At 41.9% G+C, this 24,873-nt stretch overlaps 1 protein-coding gene across 1 annotated transcript in view; it reads right to left on the bottom strand.

The window, feature by feature from the left end:
• The window catches only part of ATP11C (ATPase phospholipid transporting 11C), a 202,272-nt gene extending 177,885 nt beyond the window's left edge, over nucleotides 1–24,387 (bottom strand). Inside the window, exon 1 of the mRNA XM_051969093.1 lies at nucleotides 24,130–24,387. Coding sequence (XP_051825053.1) covers nucleotides 24,130–24,156 — 27 coding nt within the window. The 5' untranslated portion in view covers nucleotides 24,157–24,387. The remainder of the gene's footprint in view (nucleotides 1–24,129) is intronic.
• Nucleotides 24,388–24,873: the final 486 nt, after the last annotated feature.

Genomic DNA, 24,873 nt, shown 5'->3' with positions numbered 1-24,873 from the left:
AAATAATAAAAGACCAAGGCTGGGTGGGAGGAGAACAAGAATGAACCATGCTAAGGTACAGCTGCAAGATAAGATCCAGGCTCAGGGCAGGAGGAGAAGGGAATGTGACATCCAGGACTGGGTAGGAAGGGGGAGGGAAGCAGAGGGACACATGGACACTTCGTGAAAATGAGCCATCCTTTATTGTTCTAAGAGACCACCATATATCACCAAGGGGCTATAAATATATATGATGGACTCCATGCTCACAGCGATGGATTTCTAACTCGCATCAGACAAATCTTTAGTAATGTAAAAGAGGGCCATTTGAAAAGGCCCATTGGCTGCCAGTTCTTCACAGTTGCCCAGTACCTGGAGCTGCCTCTTCAAGGGAGGCCTGGCCAGGTTAAGGGTGCCTTTGGTCCCCACATAGCTCAGCAGCAGGAGGTCGAGCTGCGGTCCTCCGGAGGTCTCCTCTTCAGTGCTAAGCAGTTTAGGAGCCCAGGGGGTTTTCGGCGTGAGGGCAAACAGACGGGAAGGAAAGGATTCCAGGGACATTAACAAATGCATGGCAACCCTAGCCAAAAAGGGAGATGGAAAATCTGCTGGGAAGCAACAGCCCAGTCTCCCAGGGAACGTTCGCAAGGCTGCTCTCAGGAGACACAAAAAAGACAAGGAGCTGAAGGGGGCTTCTTAGAAGAGCCTGAGGAAGCAAATCCAGCACCGGATGTGGGGGAGGGGGAACATGGGTTAGGTCATGAGCAGATGAGCAGAAAATGCCTAGGAAAAAAGAACACTACAAGACTACTTTTGTGCAATTCACACATAAGAAATAGGGACTCACTCGTCTAGGAGGAACAAAGTAATAGGGTCCCAATGAAGTGGAAAACAATTTTTCACATGAATGGGTTGGGAGAGGGAGGTTGGGAAGGGGAAGACGTGGCCTTACTGGCTAAGTCCCACACTGCTGGCTAATATACCTAGTTAGCCAGTGATGTATTGGGGTACCCTGGATGAGGGGGTAAACTAGGTTTCTCTTTTAAATGATGGGAACACTCCTCTATCTTTAATCCTTGGAGGGTACTACAAACTTTTCAGTGGTTTTGCTATTCTCTTCCCCTTCTCCCCTACACATTAGCTGGGGAATGGAACAGTGACTTTGTGGATCGGGTGTGTGGAAAGCGAGTCCCAGATTCTTTTAGGACAAAGTGATAACCATGGACTGGCTGGGGAGCTGGGCCCATATTTTGAGCAGGAAAGGATCTTGGAGATCAGTAAAATCATCTATCTAATGTTAGGAAGGAAGTCAGAGCATCTAATCCAACAAATGGGGCAAATGAAGTCCCAGAGAGGTTAAAAAGTTCAAAAGGAGAATGGAGCCTTTTGAAGTAGGCCTTGAAGGATGGGAAAGATGGATTCTAAGAGGGAGGAAGGGAGGCTATTCCAGGTGAGGACACCCCACGCTTTGGTAGAGGGAAACCCACAGAGGCATGTTCAAGACGCATCAAATAGCTATTCTCATTTCTATTGTCACTGCTCTGACAGTCAGCCCTTCATCATCCTTCAAGGCACTAAGCAAAAGCAAGACACAATCAACATCCCTCACCCATTTGGAGAAATAGCCACCAATTCAAATGATAGCAGAATGCCCAACAATCATCCCTCTGAGCCGGCTGCTACTTAGACTGAAATTTATGAGGGCGGTCAAGAAACACACATCCTTGGAGCCATTTCTCAAAAAGACATCAGGAGGGTCCGAATTCTCCTCCCTAATAATATCTGTCAAGATCTCTCCCAAGGAAGCTGCCCTCCTAAATCCTGGGCCCCAGCTGGAGTATTCCTTCACCTTTTGATTTGTTGCAGCAAAAAAATAAGGCAGAAATTATGACATAAGATAAGAGCTCTATGTGTGGGGGGAGGGGGGAGAGGTGTGTGTGTATCTGTGCCTGTGTGTGTGTGTGTAAGACACTATAATACTACATCATGGGAAATGCATTTCTTATGATTGGTTCCTATGTGGGCTTGTTTGATTTATATACGCTTTAGAGAGCGTTCTACTTTCCAGCATACAAGGATATCATTTAGAATTGATTAAATATGGGCTTATGGTCATTTCCATAAAAAAGTTGGACATTAGACCCTAAGGCAAGAATTTTACCCCCTATTAGAACACTGTTTCTATGGAAAAAGCAGATTTGACTTACATTATTTCAACTTAAGCACTTTTTCCAGAAATGTAAACCACTGTAAATATAAAGACTTGCCTGTGTTACTATTTTGGGTTCCCATTAAGGATCACAGAATCATAGCACGTTAATGCTAGGAGACCTTGGAGATCCTCTGAGACAGGCAGAGAAAGGCCTTTAGTGTACAGATGAGAAAAGTGAGCCTCTAAAAAAGAGCAAGTGATTTTCTTAAGGTCATATGGCCAGATCATGACAGAGTTAACTCACAATCGAATGCTTTTTCCACTAGATAAGTTAACATATTTCATGTCTTATGTATTCTGAGTGACAGTTTGTAGTCAAGAACTGATATTTTCATAAGCTAAGGTTGTTATCTGTCTCTGATTATCTAAGTACCTATCTATTTGCCCGTCTATCTGATCATATACACACATATATCTATCTGTATATAGGTATGTGTAGATATGTAGGTACATACTTTGTAAGAACCCAGTGAAATAAGTGCTAAGGGTATTATTCCCACTTTACAGATGAGAAAACTAAGACTTAATGACAGAAAGCAAACAGTTAGATAGAGGCAGCTGCTGGAACAGTGGATAGAGTACTGAGCCTGGAATCAGGAAGACCTGAATTCAAATTTAGCCTCAAATATTTATTTAATAGCTATGTGACTCTGGACAAGAGTCACTTATCCTGTTTGCCTCAGTTTCCTCAACTGTAATATGGGAATAATAGCATCTTCTTCACAGAGTTTGTTGTGTATTTAAAAAAAATGTTTAGCAGAGTGCCTTGGCACACAGTAGTTGCTATGTAAATGCTTATTCTCTTCACCCATTAGGTAAGAACCTAGTTTAAGTTCAGGTCTTTTGATTCCAAGTCCAGCACCCTAGACACTCGGGTTTCCTGCAAAAACAAAATCTAGTCCAACATATTCACTACCAACCTTTCATGCAACCCATTAAGCACATCTGAGTTTTCCTTTTGTATTTCTGAGCTCCACGTGATGATTCCCACAAATGATCGGGACTCAATCGAACACGCTGATCAAGTATTTGTTAAATGAAAAAAAAATACTGGCAGATCTACATTGGGATCCTAATTAAGAAAAGATCTGTTTGTGAAGTCCAAAGGCACCCTTAAAAACGGAGTGGTTCTATTAAACAGGCTCCCATTTGTAAAATGTCTTTTGATGGCTAGCTTAGCTTGAAAGAAGCCAAGCTCAGCTTCCTTCACTATTCAAGTCTTGTCCTCTCTCCAGAGATTGTCAGAAAGGAAATGAAAAAAAGACAGGAGGGCCCGTTGGGTTGGCATGAAACCAACAATTTATTTCATACAAGTCACTCAACAGTCATCAGATGGAAACGGCTTTGTTAAAAAATTGTCCTCAAGTCAGACATAGAGTACCTATGAAGTCAACGGCAGAATCCAGAGTGACTGACCTTTCGGGATGCATTCTAATTTGTCAGCAGTGATAGCTATATCCCACTGAGGAGTGCTAGATTCCTCCCCTGACCAAGTGTCCCACCAGATAGAGTTACCCTCCAAACCTCTGCTAATCCATCAAAACGCCACACCCTAGATTGCCTAGAAGCTCCTATGTGTTTGCAAAGTAACATGTGCTCCACTTACTATATAGTCACAGAAATAAAGAAACACAGAAATATTAAGCAGGATTTTGAAATACACCTCCAAGCATTTATTAAGCATCTACTCTGTCAGTCAGGCACGGTGCTAGGTAGAGGGGAAGCTAACACGAAAATGCAACATTTCCTGCCCTCAAGCTTATATTCTATTTGGGAAGTAGCAATACAAAGTCAAGTAAATAGAAATTATATATCACAACTGAAAAACTCAGAAAAGTTGTAGTACGAGCTATGCTCGGAAGGAAGCTAGAGATGCTGAGGGAAAAAAGTGAAGATGGAACACATTCCAGACACCTGGAACAGCCTATGCTGTTCTGGGGAAGATAGAATTCTATCTGTATCTGTGGGAGGACAGAATTCTTCTAATTAAAACAGAGTGGAAAGAAATGAAACAGACTATAAAGGTTAAGAGAGGAAGCTTCTGTGCCTGACCTAGGAGTCTGTATTTTATTCTAGAGCAGAAGTTTTTAGCTAAGGTCCAAGAGTTTTTTTAAAACACTTTGATTATATTTCAACATAACCTTTGTAATCTTCTAGATTTTATGTGTTTAAAAACATTCTTCTGAGAAGGGCCCATATAGACTCCAACAGATTGCCAAAAGGGGTACAGGATCCCCCAAAAGGGAGAAGAACCATTATACTCGAAACAATAGGGAGCCACTGATAGATTTAGATTTTCCAGGAGCAGAATGATACTGTCAGACCGATGGAAGAGGCTTTTTGGGCCACATCTAGGATTCCATTAGGATAAGAGTTCCCTTCAAGTACCAACACGGGGTCTTCTTTGCAACTTCTGATCTTGGACAGTTAGCTAGGGCACTGAGCGTTTAAGTGACTCGAACCACAGCTACCAACTTATATATATCATGCTGTCTCATTTGGTACGCTCACGAATGCCAATTCAACAGCTGTGGAAGAGAACTTGGACAGGGAAGAAACAGGAAACAAAGAAATCAGATTTGAAGGACACCAGCCAAAAGATAAATTTTTGGAATCCTGATGGTATGAAGACTCATTCTGGTCGGATTCATTAATTAGGGCTAGGTTTCCATTTCTACGGCCAAGTAAAACGTATTTGTTTCAACGGAGGCCTGAAGAGTTTATTACTGTCATTAGTAAGAGATAAGGTGGTTAAATTTCCCAACTGTGCCAATTGCACAGGTCTTCCATTTCCTACAAAGGGCCTGCCCTCAGTCAATATTTATACAGAATGGAGCCTCGTGATCTTAATTTAAGCCAACCAAAGATCTTCTTCTACAAAAGGACTGTCCTGTAATTTAGGATCCAATTCCTGAATGTGCAACTAGCTGTTGGTCTTATCACAATTAGCACCCTCATTAAATGGAGTTCTATTTGTAGTTAGGTAAAGGATGATAATTTGTTAGTTTAAAGATCCTAGGCCCTGACTACATCTGACTGCACATGTCAGTATCTGAAAATACTGACTAGGCTTAGTGTCCAAAGGCAAAATGCAAATGGAGGGGGGTGGGGGGAGAAGGCAAACACATTATCATAGACTGACAGGCACTGCAGATTAATTTAAGCAGAAAAGCTTACTTCAGACTAACAAATGATTACAGTTCAGTAATACCCTTATTAATAAAGCTATGCATTCCAACGGCACATTTCATTGTCAAAAACTTTGCCACCAGCTGGTAGAAATAATATAGCCAGTATAGGGATAAATTCCACAACTTGGATTTCCTCTAATTCACCACTGGGGAAACTTGATCTCTGATGGGGGGGGGGGGGGGGGGGGAAGGAGGAGGACTCCCTTAGCTTCCAAGCTCTGAAGGGGGAAGGGAAAAGGGGGAAGGGGGAAATTTTCCCACCTCCCACCTCTCTCTGAGTTAGAAATATTACAAATGATCCTGGAATATCCGATAATCAGATGATGGTAATCAAATGTATTCCAAAGCCAAGTAGGAATTCTTTTTTGATTATCTGCTATTTTGGCTTATCCATGCCACTGGCTTTTTGTATTAATGGGAATAATTTAGAGCTGCACAGATAATGATGATAAGGCCCTAGCAATAGGGCCAGAAAGCTAGAGTCAGCCCCGAGTGGCTGATAGACTGTTCTATCTCCCCCTATAAAATCAGCAGAACCCATACCAAAAAGCGATTTACCAGTCAGGCTGGAGTTATCCTGTGTCATAATGGGAAAGGGGGGGAAATGGATTTCATTTGTGGGCAGCTTTTTTTAAAAAAGTGTTTTAAAAATCAAAACAGGCTCAGCCTTCTAATTAGAAAAATAGTTTGATCTGGGTCTCTGCTCACCTCTCAGCACAGCAATTGTCGATAGCTATAGGCACACATATAAAGGGAAACCAGGTTTAATAGGATGCCCACCTTTCCTGGGAAAGGTGGGCTTGGCATCCCACTGCCTCTAGACATCCAGCAAGTCAGAGAAGAAAATGAAGTGGATGGTGGATGGCAGAGAAAAACATTGATTCTCATCAGCAGCCTTCCTTCTCACCACCCATTCATATTCCCAAAGCCCAATTCTGACTTCCCAGAAGTCTGGGGATTATTAGACCCAGTCTATGACATCAGACATGCCCTAGAAGTTCACATCTTTCATCCACTGCTCTGGGCATTCTGAAGCTTTGAGTATGACTATACCATTAAAATGAGAAATGTTTTCATGCCCATTAATCCACCGAAAAATGGCTAAGTGTGGAAAGCACAAGTCAGGGCATATACTGCTTTAGCATAACTGCAGACTTGGCGTTCATCTGGCACCAGTCAACCTGCCAGCCTCTTAGGGTGTAAGCTCATACTACAATGTCACAATATATACCCTGGGGTGGCGTTAAGATTTTCTTGAAAGATTATCACACCTCAGTTGCCTCATTTGTTTTTTAGTAGCTAAGGGCCTAGAAAAATCTAACCACCTCCAAAAGGCTTGACTGGATCCCGGAGAAGTTCCAAAAGGAGATTTCAATGCAGGCTCAATACATAAAGAGGTGCAATACCAGGGAATGGCCACTAAAATCGGAGAATCTCAAGAGGGAGGGTTCTCAAAGAATGGTTCTACCCCCTAAGCTGAAACACAAATTCCCTCTCGAATCACCCAAAGGGATGGAGAACTCCCTTAAACCCACCATTCTTGTGGAGAGCTACTATAAGCTAAAAAGTGCTTTCTTAACACTGGCCTGAAATCTGTCCCTATATTGTCTATACCAATGCCACCCATAGGTATAGATAGGTTCGGTATTCTGAGACCAAGCAGAGTAAGTCAAATACTTCCTCTTCCACATGACAACCTTATCTAAAGCCCACAATTAAGCCCCTTTCCCCACCAAAGTAGTGGGATAATAATTACTGATCAGAGATGTTGATTGATTGAGAAGAACCTCAGCTCTTTAATTTTGTTTGCTTTTTCTGCCAAGGAGACTGGGAAGGGCAGAACAAAAAGGGCTAATAGGCCCTTGATGCCCAAAATGCCCTTGATGGGGTCAAGTCAACTAGTCCAAAGGAAATATATCACAGGATACTTGAAGGATCTGGAGGGTATGATGGGTAAGCCACCTTTAGAGATCCTTGAAAAATGAGGGCAAACAGAAGTAGTATTGCAAAATTAGAGAGGGGCAATCATTCCCCCAATTTTCCAAAGACAAAAGATGATGGCATCTACAAAATTTAGGTCAATAAACTTTACTTCAATTCTGAACAAAGGTCCAGAACCTATTAAGAGGATGGATAATGAGAATCTAGAAAAGGGAGTAGTGATCCCAAAGAACATAGCATAATGGGCTCATCTCATTTTCTTTAGACAGGATCATTAGACCGGTAACCTGCCAAATGCTAAAGCTCTACTTTGTTTAGGTTTTAGGAAAGCGACTGACAAAAGTTTTCCAGGCTATGAGGCTAGGTCAGGGGTATCAAACTCCCAGCCCCTACGCTGACAAGTGTGTGGACCAGACGAGATTAAAACATAGTTACCATCTAATTTTAACATGGATATAGTCATTTTTTTAAAAAATCTAAAAAAAAAAAAAAAGAAATATATCAACCTGTGTAGTTTTCTAAGTCAATATGCAGTCCACAGGGATCCTTATGTACAATTCAGTAGGACCCGTTTCTACCTGACTTTGATCCCACTAGTTTTAGACAATAGCCAGATTTTTCAACTAGCTAAATGGCCAGACACTAACAGTAGTCATTAACGGTTTGATGGAAATGTGAAGTGTCCAGTGGAGTGTCCCTGGGATCTCTGTTTGGCTCTAAGTTGTTTTAAGTTTTTCAGCTCAATGCACTTTACATGCCATTTTCACTGAAATCTTCTGGACCACCTCGTTATGTTTTTCCCCACAGCCCTAACATTCTCTGCCTAACACCTAACTTACCCAGATCTTCCACAAAGCATTCCTAGATCAAAATGGAAGAAGGTCAACAAATAGATGTGAAATAGATTGCCAACATTTTTATAGCAACCCATTATCCTCCATGATGTTGCAATTACAATATTTGATCTCTAATAGCTTAGTACTCGATACGCTCTATAATAACAATTATGATAGCTAGTATTTACATAGTATTTAAGGTTTACAAAGCACTTTTGAAAATATTATCACATTTGATCCTCACAACAACCCTGGGAAGTAGGTGCTATAATTATTCCCATTTTACAGGTGAGGAAAGTTGATAGAAGATAATGAAAATATATTTGAACACATATCTTTCTGACTCCAGGAAGAGCACTCTTTAACACCTGAGCCACCTGGCTACAATGTGTAAATATGGAAGTAAGGAGAAGAGAACTCAAGAAAACTAAATCAGAAAGGTCACTTGAATCTGAAAGAAATACAGAGAAAGTTCTGGGTTGTTAAAGATATTAAAGACACTCGAAGGTTAATTTTCAAGATATTTCAAAGACAGGGGGGAAAAAAAAAATCTCAAAAAAATAGCTTACAGATGGCATGACTGCCCCCTAAAGGGGAAGATCAAAAACTGTTAGTCAAATAACTTTCTTATCTACGAAATAGTTAAGAAGATGGTCTCTTCACACATCAAGGGTATCCTTGATGAAAACATAAATATACCATAAGCTTTCACAGATGATTTTCTATAACAGACCACACACACCTTCATAGTCAAACAACTGATCGAATGAATATAAGATCTCACTCTATTATTTGCTAATTATGTCTAAAAGGTTTTGATCTAGTAGATCTAGGAAGACAACAAGAAATTGTCTCCCATGCATATACTAGGAACATACACTGTTTCCAGGCAGATGCTACACAGAGATAACTACTTCACGGTCATCTCCTTATCAATAATATATAAGATATAAAACAGAAAAACACAATGGCCAAAAGTAAATGCTACTGTACCAGGAGATAGTCTACCCAGAATCCTTAAACGCCAGGTCCTCCAAATGTCCCTGTTTGTAGATGATATTGTAGGTGATCTCAAAAGAGGTCAGTCCAGTAATTCATAGGCATTATCATGTAGATTAAGAATTATTTTGCAAAAAAAGAATTATTTTCCCAAAAAAGTTTTTTTTTTTAATCCCATGGACAGCCCACTGTACACATCTATTGAGACATCTATTTTGGGCAGGCCCTAGAGATGGACAAAGAGTTGGGCCCAGAGTATATATAACAGGGGGAGGAGAATAGGCTAGATGGCTTCTGGGAAGCTACATAGCACACTCAATGAGCCCAAGTACCTCTCTGTCACCAAAGTACAACTTCTTACATTGATAGTCTCCTAGTGAGTCACAGAACACTACAATTTCAGGAGAATCAAAATTGCTGGTGATACAAAGAGCAATCGGAGCAATGCATGGTGGGCGTAAGTAGTTCTAGCATATTATCAAAGATGACTCTCACTTTTAAGCTTAAAAAGCATCGTCAAAAACATGTGAAGAGAAAAGGAAGCAGGCTGGTTATGTATCAAGAACAAATACTAGCATGGTCACTCTGACTGTTTCATTGGGATCCACAAAAGATTAAAAGATAACTTGTCAGGTGGATCTTGGAAAATTTATGGAAAAGCATGGGCAATTGTCACATGGGATGAGAAGGCATGGATGGATTGCAAACTACACCAAAGAAATATTCACATCAATGAGATCCCAAACCTAACAAAGTAAGTATAATCATTTAATGGATGTGTGTGTGTGTGTGTGTGTGTGTGTGTGTGTGTGTGTGTGTTGGCTCTTCCACACATGTATTTGGGTATTACAAAATTCAGGATTGGAATATGCTAGCAGAAATGGAACCACCAACACATTAAGCATAGTAACTATGGTACACTGGAAAGGACACTGGCTTTATAGCCAAGAGGATCTGAATTCAAATCCCAGTTCTGCTCCTCATTGCCTATTCAACTATGCTTAAATCAATCAACAAGCATTAAGTATCTACTGTGTGTCAAATGCTCTGCTAGGCAAGGGAGAAGAGGCATGGAATGGGGACAGAGACAAAAAATGGAATTCCTGGTTTTAAGGAGTTCACATTCTACCGAGGGAGAGAACATGCACACATACAAAAGTACATACGGAATATAAAATAGACTCAAAATTGTTTGGACAATCTGTTGATGTTTGATCATTTTCTAGTCATGTCCATGACCCCATTTGGAGGTTTTCTTGGCAAAGATGTTAGCATGGTTTGCCATTTCATTCTCCAGCTCTTTTTACAGAAGAATAAATCCAGATGAACAGGGCAAAGTGACTAGCCCAGAACCACACAGCTACTAAGTGCTAAGGCCAGATTTGATGAAAGAGGAGTCTTCCTCACTCCAAGCCCAGCACTCTATCCATTGAGTCACCAAATAATCTAATCTCCTCCTTTTAGAGAGAAAACTGAGGCTTAGAAGAATTCATTCATTCACCCATTCATCATTGATTCACATATTAATAAATGAAAGGTTGCACGACATGCCTAAGATTATATAGCTAGTTAATAAAAATAATATCAAACATTTCTATAGAACATACTATGTACCAGACAGTATGCTAATCACTTTAGAAATATTATCTCACATTTGATCTACACAACAAGCCTGAGGTTGATGCTACTATTATCCCCATTTTACAGCTGGGGAAATTGAAGCATGCATAGATTTTTTTTGTTGTGTTTTGTTTTAGTGATTCATCCAGGGTCACGCAGCTAATAAGTGTCTGAGTCCAAATCTGAACTTTCTGACTCCAGGCCTGGTGCTCTATCTACTGTACTGCCTAGCCATTAGTAGTAACAAAACAAAGCCTAGAAACCAGGTCTTCTTATTCTCTTTTCCCCCCTATTTATTGGTCTTTATTTATAACTTAAATTTCATTTTTTCCCAATTACATGTAAAAGCAATTTTTAACCTTTGGGGATTGAAGGGAGGGTATGTTTGTTTTTTACAATTCCAAATTCTCCTCCATCCTCCCTCCACTCCCCCATGTCCTTATTCTTCTTCTCAAGCCAATTCTCCTTTTTCTACCACCCCCCTACTGTTGTAGGCTTACGGGCACTTTATTTTTGCTAAACAATTTCTGTAATGCATTCTCCCTTCTCAACTGTAACTCAAGCATCTGTCTACAACTGGGAGGAAGGGCGTGAATAATTTGGTCCCAGATGTTCAATATCCTAATTCTTAAATGATGCAATTAAGACCAAGTATGAGGAATACAAAGAAATATGGAAAGACATTTATGCAATAAACAGGAAAAAAAGTAAATGAAATATAATACATACTGACTATAGCCATGAGGAAAAATGACAATGAATGAACAAAGGCTCCTTCCTTATGGGGACTTGAAGAGAAGGAATGAGATATGACACTGCTATAATGTATTGAAATTAATGAACACTAGTGGTCATTAACCAGGTTGAACTCCCTACGTCAACAATTGGTATTGTGTTTTCAAATAAAACATTCTTTACACCAAAATTACCAAAAAGGAAGAAGCAAACCTATTTACTCTAGTCCTAGTACTCGAGAACCTTTTACCTTAGAAAAACATGCTATGTATGGGTTTGTTTCTTTCTTTTCCTAAAAAAAAAAAGGTACAATACAAGGAGAACTGAAAGGCAAGGAATAGATGCACAGAATAGAAACATTAGAGCAAATTATATGCTGGAGTATATGAGATGCAATTTGCATTAGCTACTCCCTGCATCAACCCCCAGCACCTATACAGCTTCCATAAGGCACGAGTGGTTTATATAATTGGCCCTTTCCAGCTGTTCCCAATTCCTCTGACCTTCCTTTCCAAGTTTCCACTTGCTGTCAACCAGCAGAATTCCTGTGCTGCTAAGGAATTCACCACTGGAATACAGTTTCTATTAGTCCTCGCTGCCAAGTCATAAAAGAATTACTCGTTTCATTAGGTGATCTCAGTATGGAAGGCTGGCTACCTGCCACCTTAGAGAAATCAAATGCCAACAGGTCAGAGATTCACGGTTAGAAGGATCTTTAAACTCATCTAGGTCTTATCCCTTCTCTTCCCCATTTTGTGGAAGAAAAAACTGAAGGCCAAAGAATTCAAGTGACTCCCCCACACTCATAGAACCTTTAAAACTAACAGCTTCTATGCTACGGAGAGCATCTGTCTGCTGGTCTCATCTTCTAGGGCAATATATTCTTCACTATATCTGCTGGCTGTCTTGGGGGTATTAAATCACTGATTCAGTGATCAGACTGTGGGGTGGGGATGGTGAAGCATGCCTGAGGAGCAAGAGGAAATCTAAAAGCTGTTACCAAACACAGCATTGGGAGGGTGGGGGAGAGAAACGTGCCTGGGTGATTCCTCAGTGGTTCGATTCGTTTTTAACAATAATTTGTTAAGCATTTACTATGTGCCAGGAACAATGGGTGCAAGGATAAAATTACTACAAACATCCCTATCACCAAGAAGCTAAGATGCCGAGGGTGGGCGTAGGATATGATATATAGACAAGTAAACATAGCGTTATCTCAAGAAGGAGGAAATATTCATAACTGGGGTGCAGGAAGAAACAGAAAAAGCAGGCTGATATTTGAAGGAAGTTAGAGATCTAATAAGTCTGACACGAGAAGGAAGTGCCTTCTAGTCCCAAGGGACCATCTGTACAAAGGCACGGAAGTGGGAGATGAGATACAATCATAGATGGGGAACAGCAAACGGGTCAGTATGTCCTGACGTTTTCATGGAGTGACATCAATACATTCTCTTTTTCCAAGTAGGGCGCCAATTTGCTCCCAGGAAGGCTGACAGTTTGCTATACATGGTGCAAAAATATTTATAGCATCGCTTTTTGTCAAAAAAGGAAATAGAAGAAGGGTGGGTACTCATTAATTGGAGTATGGCTGAACAAATAAAGAGCATTTGAAAGTAACGGTCAAAGGCAGGAAGACTTCAATGAGCTGAAGCCAAGCAAGAAGACAACATACACAGGAGCCATAATAACAGAAAGGAAAACCACAAGAGAAGGCTGATGAAATGCCTAAATCGTGACTTCATTGGACTCATGGTGAAGACAACCTCCCCCACTTCAACAGAAAAGCAAGGAACTACCGTTGCAATATTTAACACGCACTGGACTGCCTGCCATCTAGGGGAGGGAGTGGGGGGAAGGAGGGGAAAAGTTGGAACTGCAGTTTTTGGAAGGGTCAATGGTGAAAAATGACCCATGCATATGTTCTGTCAATAAAAAGCTATAATAATAATTTTGTTAAAAGGAACTACCGTTGCAGAATGAGGCATACACTGGCAGATGGAGCCAATTTGTTCATTTCTTTGGCTCGGGTATTATCATACATTTACAAGAAGGCTCTGCTGCCAGTGATATTCTCTGAAGAGATTATCATTTTTTAAAGCATTCCATTTGCTTTATGTGGCAATACTGGATTGCCCTACATCATAAAGACTTTCTAACAGAGAACACACATCAAGACCCTGGAAGTATGGAAGTATGGCAGCATCTGAAGCTGCCACACACAGAAAGACATACAGAAAGACCTAGGATTGGGACTGGAATAGGCAATTCCAACTCTGCTATTAACTAGCTGTGGGACCTTAGATAAGTCACTTCATTGATCTGGAAACTTCAGTTTTCTACAAAATGAGAGAACTATATGAACTAATGGTCAAGGTCTCTTCCAACTCTAAGATTCTGAAGTCCTCACCGTTCATGCTGCCCCCTTCCTTTAGATAAAGGTATAGACTAACATGATGACCATCAAAGGTAAATTGAGGGAAAACGTCACTAAATTATGCGGTTCCAGAATCAGATACAAATGGTGTCATCACCAAGAGGATCGCGATAAAAGAATGCACACTTACTACCAAGGTTTAATGGGACACTCGCTACTTTGGGTTTGGGTTTTTTAAAAAAGTTTTCATGCACAAGAAATGACAAAGTCTAAGTTGAGGTCAGCATTTTATACTATATGTCAGTACTTTAAGGTCTAATTGTTAGGGTATGGAGAACACATACATATGTGTGCATGCATGTATGTGGACATGAGAGAGACACACACACACAGACACAGAGAAAGCAGTAGGCAAATAGAAAGGAAAGGGAAGGGGAGAGAGACAGAAAGACAGAGATGGAGAGGGACAGAAACAGACAGACAGAGATGGAGAAAGACAAGAGACAGAGAGAAACAGAAAAGAGAAGGCAGGGGAGAGGAAGAGATAAATTAGTAAGTGGGTGAAACAAAAGGTAAAAAAGTAGGAAATACTACATATTGAGATAAAGAGACAAAGAAAACTGATACAAATAGGTAGAAAAGTGATCTATATGAAAGAAAGAAATTAGGTAGGGAGCTAAGAGTGAATGAGGTCGAAAGATTGAAATTGAGAGAAATAGTGCAACATATGGATACATGTAAAGATGGATGGATAAATGGATAGAAATTAAAAGGTGAAAGACAGATGGAATAATGGATGGAGATAGATACGCAGAAAGGGTGAATATATAGATAAGACAAACAGGAGAGATATTGAGATAGAGTGAGACTGAGACAAAAAGACTGAAATAAGTAAGTAGGTCCATAGGTAGATAGGTGTAGGTAGGTAGAAAGGAAGGTGATAGATGCCAATGAGACAAAGAGATGATAAATTAGGTAGTTGGGTGAGATAGAGATAAAATAAGATAGTGAGATTATTGGGCAAATACTGATAAAAGAATGTGATGAGGGACAGAGACACACAGAAAGATGAGAGACAGACAGAAGAGACCGAGATAGAATGAAACAGACAAATAGAGATAGACAGAGTGGTAGAAAGAAAGACAGTGAGATAGAAGGATGTCTATAGATGGGGAGACAGATTGAGAAAGAGTAAGGTGATAGAAGCAGAGAAAAAGAGACGGACAGACAGAATGAGGTAGAGTGAGACAGAGATAGACAGACAGATGATCTGATGCTAGGGAACTAAGCTAGTAAGGAAAACTACCTGTTCTAGGGAAGATCGGCATCTTCTTTGCACCTTTTACTCTTAGAAAGTTACCTCAAACAGTGAGAGATTTAAGTGACTTGCCTAGAATCACATGGCCAGTGTATCAGAGAAAGGCCTTGAAAGCAGGTCTGACCCCTAGGCTTAGAACCTGACTGCCTGCCAGGCCATGCGTATGTGTAAGAAAGGGGGCATGTGCACAATCTCAGGAGTCACAAGGTGCCATAACCAACATGTTCACCCCCAAGTGGTTAAGCTGATGCTGAGCCTGCTCTCCAAATGTCTCTAGTTTGCTTCTAGGATGTATGTCATCAATCAGGCTGAGACTGGAAGCCTCCCCAGCTCAGTTCCATCAGAACTTGTACTTCAATGCTGTAGCCTTTGGGAGCCCAGGGCCACCTTCACCTCCTTAAGACGCGTAAGAGGAGGGTATTAATATAGTGCAAGTATACCACATTCAACAATACCAATTAAACAACTCACATTGAAGTGAGCTTTCGAGTTCCCAATAGGCTTTCTACACAAAGACCTCCAAAGAGTCTATCTCCATTTGACAGATGAAAAAGAAGGTAATATGATTTATCCAAGTGGCTAGCAAGTGGGAGGGCTAGACCTCAGAACAAGTCTTTCAGATTCTAAACCTAGAGCTCCCCAGTACAAATTTTAAATTAACCACATTAACACGTATGCCCCCGGGGACATGCAGTTTGGATTTTTGTCTGGGTAGCCTCAGTACCTTGCACCACAGAAAAAGGTTAATAAATGTTGGGTTCTATGAACTCCAAGGTCAGGGCAATTTTCCTTGGAGTGTAGAAGACACAAAATAAATTTGATGGCTTCGAAGAGACCGACTGAGCTTGGAGTATAGTGGGCCAAAGTCTTTGTCCACGATTTTTCCCCTCTAATTTAAAACATCTAATGTTTTATACCTTGAAAGAACATTGCTTTCAAGCTGTCCCTTGGCAAGAAGTTCAAACTGAAGTGTATATGGTCTGCTCCGAGTATTACTGGTGGTATTGACTGGGCCTGTACTATTCATTACCTCTTCAATTCAGCCAGGCTGTCTTTCCCACGTCCTCTATACCCAGGGCAAAAACATCATAAATAAGACTATAGTCTGAATTCTCTGAGAAGGGCTGAGTGAGAAGCAATGCTTTGGGAAAACACTGGTGCCTAAGAGCCTCAAAATAAATTACACTAGCCACAAACACATTCTGACACCATAAAGTAAAAGGAGAGGATGTTGGCAGAAACAAGGAAGAGGGCTTCCCAACTCTTACATGATTTATAAGCTATACTGGGAACAAAAAAATTCTAATAGCCTAATTAATATTAAAAATAAAACCTCTGATTCATGAGATCTCTTTAAGAGAATAATTTCAATCTCTCTGGATTTACTTCAACTAAAATCCGTAAGGATTCATGGTTCCCTCTGCTCTACACAAATATAAAATTTCACTGCACCTTTAGCAGTTATTCTCAGCATTTCTCTTTAAGAGAAAATGAATGTTCTCTTAATGTGGCTGGCTGGGCCTTTTGAGGGCCATGGAATCAGACATTTTGACTGGCCTAACCTATCCATTCAGGAGAGCAATGGGATTGACTGGTTTGTTTTGTTTTGTTTTCTTCCAAGTAATTGACTAGGATCTGACTGAATAGACCAGTTATTTTGGCACTATGTAAATACAACCTAATACACAAAAAATCAACCCCCAGATCCCATCACAAGCCAAGGATCTCAAGTAGTTGGGCTATTATTTAACTTCTACTTCCTCTCCCCCCCACCCCACCCCACCTACCCCCACAGGTGTTATGGTCCATTTGCACAAGCAGCGGTGGGGCTAAGCATCCAGCTAGCCCTAGTACTTGCTCAATTGTTCTATCAATAATAGCTTACATTTACACAGGGCTTTTTTTTTTTTTTACAAAGTTATTTATATTAGCAATGCACATATTAAGTTACCTCTGATTCAGGATAAGCAGGATTTTTAAAACAACCTTACTTTGACCACTAGCTCCCCCTTAAGTTTTACTCAAGTTACTGGTCAGTACCAAATGATTCTCCCAACTTAGCTGGATTTCAAATCTAACATTTTTTTTTACAGGTATATTGTAATCTGTTTTATTGGAAAGAGTAAGACATCAACAAGGCCCCAAATCTATTGCAAAATTAGAGCATTTGTCTTCTTTTCAGATAATAATGATGCAACTAAGACATAATCAGTGTTTGAATTTTTCTAATAACAATAATGTATTGTGACTTGTATTTGTGGAATAGATAGGAAGTGTCCCATCTAGAAGTTATTGGTTGAACTGGATGTCATTTGGCATGATACTGCAATTAGGAAGATAATTAGTCAAAACTTAATATTTACATAATTAACCAGAAATCTATTTGGGTTCAAAGAAACTTAAAGCTAACATATTATGCATTGTTGGCAGCTGAAGATACATGGGTATTCTTGCTGTAGAAAGCATTCTTTAGCCACCACTGCCTTAATGCCAGTTACAATACATTTCACTCCTTATCCAATGTTCTCAAGTACCCTTAGGATGTTGCAAGGGGATCTCTTGTGACTTAATCCCACACTATTTCTATTCCCCCTCTGAATTTTAGAGTTACTTCCAATTCCATTCAATCACTTAAAGTCACAAATCTAACATTTATTAAACTCCTACTGTGTGCAAAATAGTGCTACCCAGTGGGGAGGAGATCTTGTCCCATAATATTATCCCCAGGAGGGCCATCAGAAACACAAGGCCAGATAACTAAATAATCTAATAATGCATACTCAATAAATGCATCCCAAGACATACAAACTAAGCATATTTGTGAGGTTTGAAGTTTGAGGTCCCCTAATATGGGCAGATTTTTATATGTAAATCAGATGATGCAGAACATTACAGTAAACTCTTGTTGATTTGAGGTCCAAAATGGCAAGCTTTAAAACTAGAATTTTCTGAATTCTTTATAAAAGAAATGAGAAAAAGAGGCACATAACTATTAGGGAATTAGTCCAAAAGAGACATTTCTGCAGTATGCTAATAAAGTTAATAGAGAATGAGTACATGAGGAGGGGAAATCAGGACCAAAGGTTCAACAACAAATACTCCGACAGGTATTAGCAGTACAATCGATCCAGACCAAGTCACCTCACCTCCGTGAATCTATTTACACAGAAAAATATCAATTGTTATCATTATATTATACCTCCTCTAGCTAATTTAAGATGAGAAATGATCCTCTACACACAAGGATCCTGAAGCATTGTAAAATCCTAAAGGGGCATCTAAATTTCCAAAACAAGTCTAGGAGTGATGTTTTCCAGCCAGAAAAGATTTCTTCTCTTTTTGACAGATAAGGCCATTGAGGTACAGAAGAGAGCAGAATGATTTGGGACCATCATCTAGAGCTGGAAGAGACCTTTCACAAAAAAAGGAACTCAAAGTCACACAAAGAGTTAAAAGTACATTTTATTTTAATTCTTTGACATTAGAATCCTATGTTATATTCACTTAACCTGAGCTTTTGATTATGACATATAAACATACATATACATGTATATGATACATCTTGTCATCGATGCAGCTGTGAAGCTTATTCTTAAGTATATTAAGAAAAAAAAGGATGAAATAAATGCTTATAACCTACCAACGACAAAAATCACACCGGCATTCTCCACAATGTCCACAAAGGCAGGCCTGGCCTACTATCAAAACGGAGAAATAATTATATATCATCCAGAAAATTCAACATGTGTAGGGGTGAATCCTTATTCCATGTATCAAAGACCTAGGAATGAACAGCTCACCACTACATTCACTGTCTCTCCCTACCGGATTAGGAAAAGGGGACACTTTATTTTAAATTGAATATAGAAGGGCTGCTGCAAAAAAAACTAAACTGACAAAACTCTAAAAAGTACTTTCTTTTCTCTCCATCTTCTTTTCTTCTCATTAGAAGAAGACTTTAGTGATCACTAGGTGATAAAAATCTGACAGCCAGCATTACAAAGATACAAACTTACAGCAGTAATAGCCCATTCCCAAAAGATCAAAGGAAATGAACAGATAATATTCCAAGAGAAAAACACAAACTGCTAATAACCACTTGAAAAACTAATCAAGCTCTCTAATAACCAGAAAAATTCAAATCAAAATCTTGAGCTACCACCTTAAGGAAGGAATGGATTTAAATATTTTAAAACTATAAAATCCACAGTGTGGAAACAGACACACAATTACATTGTTGGTGGAATTGCAAAGTGGCGCGGTCTAATTTGGAACTGCATAGTAAGTAAATTGGGACTCAAGGATCATACTACAATTCTACAGAGCCTAAAGCTGTGGTGTCAAACTCAAAAGAGGGAAAGGGGAAAGGAATGCACAAAACCATACATTAGGGGCAGCTAGGTGGTACAGTGAATAACAGCACTCTCACTGGAGTTAGGTAGATCTGAGCTCAACTCCAGTCTCTGATGCTTACCAGCTGAGTGATCCTGGGCAAGTCACCTAACCCCAATTGCCTCCAAGAATAAAACAAAAAATATTCATAAAGAGGAATCCCTATAGGCTACATATTGAGCTCAAAAACTACAAGTTGACATTATCTATGTTCTACTACATCTTTATTTGACTTGTTAAATGTTTCCAAATTACATTTTAATGAGGTTCTAGGAGTACTCATGAATGTTGTAAGTTTGTGTTTGATACCTCACAGCTAAAGATTTTATCTTTGCGAAAAGAACGACAGCTGTTACGGTTATATTGGGGAAAAACTCCAAATAATGTCTATGCCCAATGATTAGACAACAGCTGAATAATTATCTCTTAATAAAATAATGGAATATTATTGTGCTATAAAATCGACAAACGTGAAGAATAAAAGGAAATATAGACTCCTAGGAAGTGATGCAGAGTAAAGAGAAATAAGAACAGCACATGTTGACTTAGATATAAGAGCAGCAGTAAAGCTTTAAAAGTATACAGACGGAAGGAGGAGAACAGAATGGGACACAACAAATAAAATATTATTGTCGCCATTTATGGTCTTTTATCAAAATGTAAACCATTCCAATCATGTGGTTTTAAAGGGAGCTCTATGCTTCAGTTTATTTGTTCAGATTTATTGAGAATGTCAATAAGCTTCTAATTTTTTTTTAGATTTAGGATCTATCAGAGTGAAGATCTTCTGGTATGGGGATTCCCTCCACTGGCAAAGATCTGTAACTTATCCCAAGTATTTAAAGAGTCTGGTCATCCAACCAGCAGGTGTTAACCAATCCGGGACCTGAATCCATGTTTTGTCGACTCCAAGGCTGGCCCCTTGTTCATGATGCGACCCTGCCTGCATTATTTTTTTAAATTATTTTTAATTCAAGAAACATGTACCTAGTGTGTTACATACTCGGTACTGGTACAACAATACAAAAAGGAACTTAGAGTAACCATGCTTTTGGAGAAAATATCATTTTTTTTAAATAACACAGGCTTCTTTACCAGGCACTTGGGGCAAGTGAGGAGTCAAGAAGACTTAGATTTAAATCCTCTTTCTAATATTTATCGTATCTATAACCCTAAACCAGCATTTCTGAACCTCAGCAGCTTCATATGTAAAATGGGATTGATAACACTAGCACCCAGTTCACCCAGGTGTTGTGAGCTTCAAAAACAAATACCGCTTTGTAAAAGATAAAACATAATATGGCTGTTAGGAGTCTTATTCAGGGAGGCAGCTGATGGGGAGCGACAAAAGGGGGCGCTATTGCTAAGCGTGCTCAGATCCTTTCATCTTTGCTTCTCGAAGACAGTACCCGAATCCCACTAATCTTACAATTCTGCACCAAATCCTAACATTTGATCTGTACCTTGGAGCTGTCCAAAATAAAGCCATAACGTCGCCCGCAAAAAAAGGGGACAACGTTATACGTGGGCTTCCAGGCCACTGGTTTTAAGCAGGAAAACCAACCGCTACTTCGTGTAATTTACATAGGCTGGCAAAGAAATGGCATGTCTTGAGATGATTCAGCAAAGACTACAGAACAGATACAGAGACTTACTACAGGAAATTTAAAAGTAAAAAGCTTCTCAGGTAACCAACTGCCACCAACAATCCCTTACTCCACATTCAAACCCCATCCCCCCAACTTACACATCAATGCACCAAAAAACCAGTTTGATTTGCAAGTGTTAACACCACCAGCAATTTATTCACCAAGCATGGAAGCCCCCTGCTATGAGCAAAGCAGATGAATTCAAGTCTTCTAGAATGAACAACTATAGGAAAAGTCTCAAAGTCTTACCTAAAAATGATGCACACTTAGCCAGTGACTTTAGCCACTTCCCCAGTGCACCCTGGAGAAAATATCCACTAGGAAAAGGATGGCTGCAACCTAGGTTCATTGGCTCAAAGAAGATAAAAATTTGGCCATCGGCACCATTGGAGCCATCTTAAGAACCTGTCTATTAAATGGGATATTTCAAGTCTGTCATACAAATCCCTGGCATTTTAGGGGCTCGAATAGAACCCCAAAGAAGCCTCCAGTTTAATACATGGATTCTAAATCCCTATACTCACCATATTCGCAGGCCCGGAAGGAAAATCTAAGCAATTAAGGAGATGCAGTTCACCCAAAGATATCAGCATGCATCTCCAAGTGAATGCAAAAGGTACTCTGCTGCTAGGGGCTGAGCTCTATGTACTTGCATCCAAACCTGCAGGCTGGCAAACACCACAACTGCTGTAAATTCTACTGCATGCCCTTGCTTCCAACACCAGCACTAGTTAATTAGTGGGCTATGGCACAATGCAGGTCCCAATGGGCAAGTGGCACCAGGAATATTTGTTTTAACCCAACTGCTTTTGGGTGCTCAGATCTCCTTCTTGAGAATGTCAGCATCTCAAATGTAAAGCAATCAATTTTCCAGTAGTTGTTAGTGTGTGTGCCCCCTTCCCCAATGGGGGAAGGGGAAACATGTAAAAAAGATTATCCTTTTAAAGAACCTTTGTAATTAGCTCAACTCCTCACCCTGACCTTTTTTTGTCACCCCAAATCAACACTGCAAGATCACAAGAATCTGTGTGAAATAACTAAATACGAGCCTCTTAAAATGTCAGGGCTAAATTTGGAATCCCAGACATTTGTTTCAGTCCAGTCCCCAATAAAATCCACTTCCTATTGATAAGATCAGGTTGTTTTTTTTTTGTTTTGGTTTGGTTTGGTTGTTGGGTTTTGTTTTGTTTTGTTTTTTGTTTTTTGTGTTTTTTTTTGGGGGGGGGGTTAACAACCCTTTCTGATATCTGCAATGGTAATTTTAAAAAACCCAGTTCACATTTTTGTATTTCATTTATGTAAAATTTAGCGAGCCCATCAATCAATCAGGCTGCTGATGCCAACGCCCCAAAGCAGAGATTTTCTCCCAAGCAGAAAAGCTTTTTTGCCAAGTTGAGAAGCCAGTGAAAGCCTAGCCGATTCATAGTACGGAACAAATTCTCAATACATAACCAGCCAGAAGCAGACAGTGGTACGGAAGACGGCCGAGGCACATTTTCGGCAGAAAAAGGCAGCCGGAAAATCAGCCCAATTGTCAAGTTCTCCCAAAGTGTCTGGCGCTTTCTCTCCCCCACCCCCATCCCCACCCCACCCCCAACCCCAGGGGGGAAAAAGAATCCCAATTTGAAAGGGGACTCCTAGTCCCACCACTTCTCTGCAATTCATGGAAGTTGTTGCAAATAGCAGACAGCAGGAGTAATCGAACATTCCCCCCTCCTTTTTTAAAAATTTGAATGTAATTTTTATATGTATTTTTGCTCTCTCTAAGCATCCTGAAGGAGTAAACAGGTTACTCGGAAAAAGTCAGTTATCTGTCTTCCCCCAGCCCAGACACGCTGCGGAAGCGGAATCCTTAGACTCCGGGGACTGTGCGTGTGTATGTGTGTGAGTGTGGTATGGTGTGATGTGTGATAGCATGCGTGTGACAGTGTGTCTCCATATGTGGATGTGTGTGATACGGTGTGGTGTGCGTGTGACATCGTGTGTGTGCATGTGTGTGGCGGCTGGGGAGGGAGGGGAAGTGTCAAATGGGGGTGGGGGGGGAGAAGAAGAGGTCTGGATGCAGCCTGTCTGGCTTCCTCCTTCAGAAAACATAGTACAGTCCGAGCTAAGGCAGCCCTGGTTCCCTGGCACTTGGCAGACACAGTGCGTGTGCACCCTCTGGGGGCTTCATGGTGGCCCCCGTGCCCACCAGCACCCTGACCCGACTAGCAGAGCCTAAAGGCAGCCCCACAGACTGGGCCAAACCAAGCTCCCGTGTGCTGTGCCGCACAGCAAAGGGGGGGGGGGGTGGCCTGAGGGCGGCTGCCCCTAGCCCCAGCCACACTGTCTGTCTCACCGGCTTTCTCTTTTTCTCTCCCCGCCCCAGTCTCCCCCAAAGGTTCCCGCTGCGCTTGGGTTTGCGGCTCGAGGTTACTGCCTCCATGTGCTCCAGGCAAGGGAAACAAAAGGCGGCTTTGCCCGCTATTCCAACGCCATATTCGGCTGGGGCCAGCCTGGGGCTGGGGTGAAAGGGCCAGGACTGCGGAAGGCACACGGCTCGCCTCGGCTCCCCGCAGCCAGCCTCCCAGCGGGCTGCCCGGCGCCCAGAGCGCAGCCGGACCCCGGCGGGGCGCCATGGGGAGCCAGGTTCCCGCTCACTCCGTGGCCGCCCCGAGTTGGTCTGGGCGCCGGCGTGTCTCCGGAGGCAAGGATGCATAGTGGGGAAAGAAGGGGAGGGGCCGGAGAGAGTGAGCGCCCGGCGGCGGCCAGGGGTTTGCAAAGCCCGTCTGACAAGCCGGAATCAAGCGCCGGCTGGCCGGCTGGCCGGCTGAGGCGGAAGAAAATGGGAAGCGGAACAAACGCACGCACCCTCGAGGCGGGCGCTCCGAAAGCGGCTGTACTTACAAAGCGGCCGATGCTCCAGCGGAACATCTCGAAGAAGGGCAGGCGGTGGCGGGCAGCCGCAGCCAGGGCGAACGACAGGGCTGGCGAGCTGGGCGGCGGGCAGGCAGGCTGGCGGGCGCAGCCTGGGCTGGCGGGCGAGTCGGGAGGCGCCGCGCGCCCAGCACACTGCGGCGGGCACCGGCGAACGACAGCAGAGCCCGGGGCCGGGCAAATGCCTTGCTCCTCTCCCTCCCTCGCTCCTTCCTTCCTTCCTTCCCTCACACCCTAGCTTCTTCTACCCTAAGCACCCACTGTCAGCGTTGCCACGCTGCACCCTGCGGCCACCACCGCCGCACTGCCCCTTCGGCTCCTTGGCAGTCCGGCTGCCTTCTTTTTCCTCCCACCCCACCCCCCAGGCCCGCACCTCCCTGGGGGCGGCACCCGTCTGCCCGCCTCTTTTCCCTTATCTTCACTCCCTCCACACAGACACACACTCACACAGGCGAACGCACACGCGCGCGCACACAGACACACAGACACACAGACACCCACCCCGGGCAGATCCCGCAGTCCCCAGAGGAGCAGAGAGGGAGAGATGCCCAAGCGCTAGGCTCCTCCTGCGGGAGGGGTGGGAGGTGAAGGCCGGGGGGGAGGGGGAGACGGGGAGGGGGAGACAACGAAAGGTATAGTCTGATCTGGTTTAACACCGCCAGCCCCTATCGGGCATTGCCCCGCACAGCCCTACGCAACCCGGTGCTTCAGGTT

This window comes from Antechinus flavipes, chromosome X (assembly GCF_016432865.1).
Source record: "Antechinus flavipes isolate AdamAnt ecotype Samford, QLD, Australia chromosome X, AdamAnt_v2, whole genome shotgun sequence".
Taxonomy (NCBI): domain Eukaryota; kingdom Metazoa; phylum Chordata; class Mammalia; order Dasyuromorphia; family Dasyuridae; genus Antechinus; species Antechinus flavipes.
Note: the sequence above shows the minus strand (reverse complement) of the source record. Positions and strands in the feature narration are given on the sequence as shown.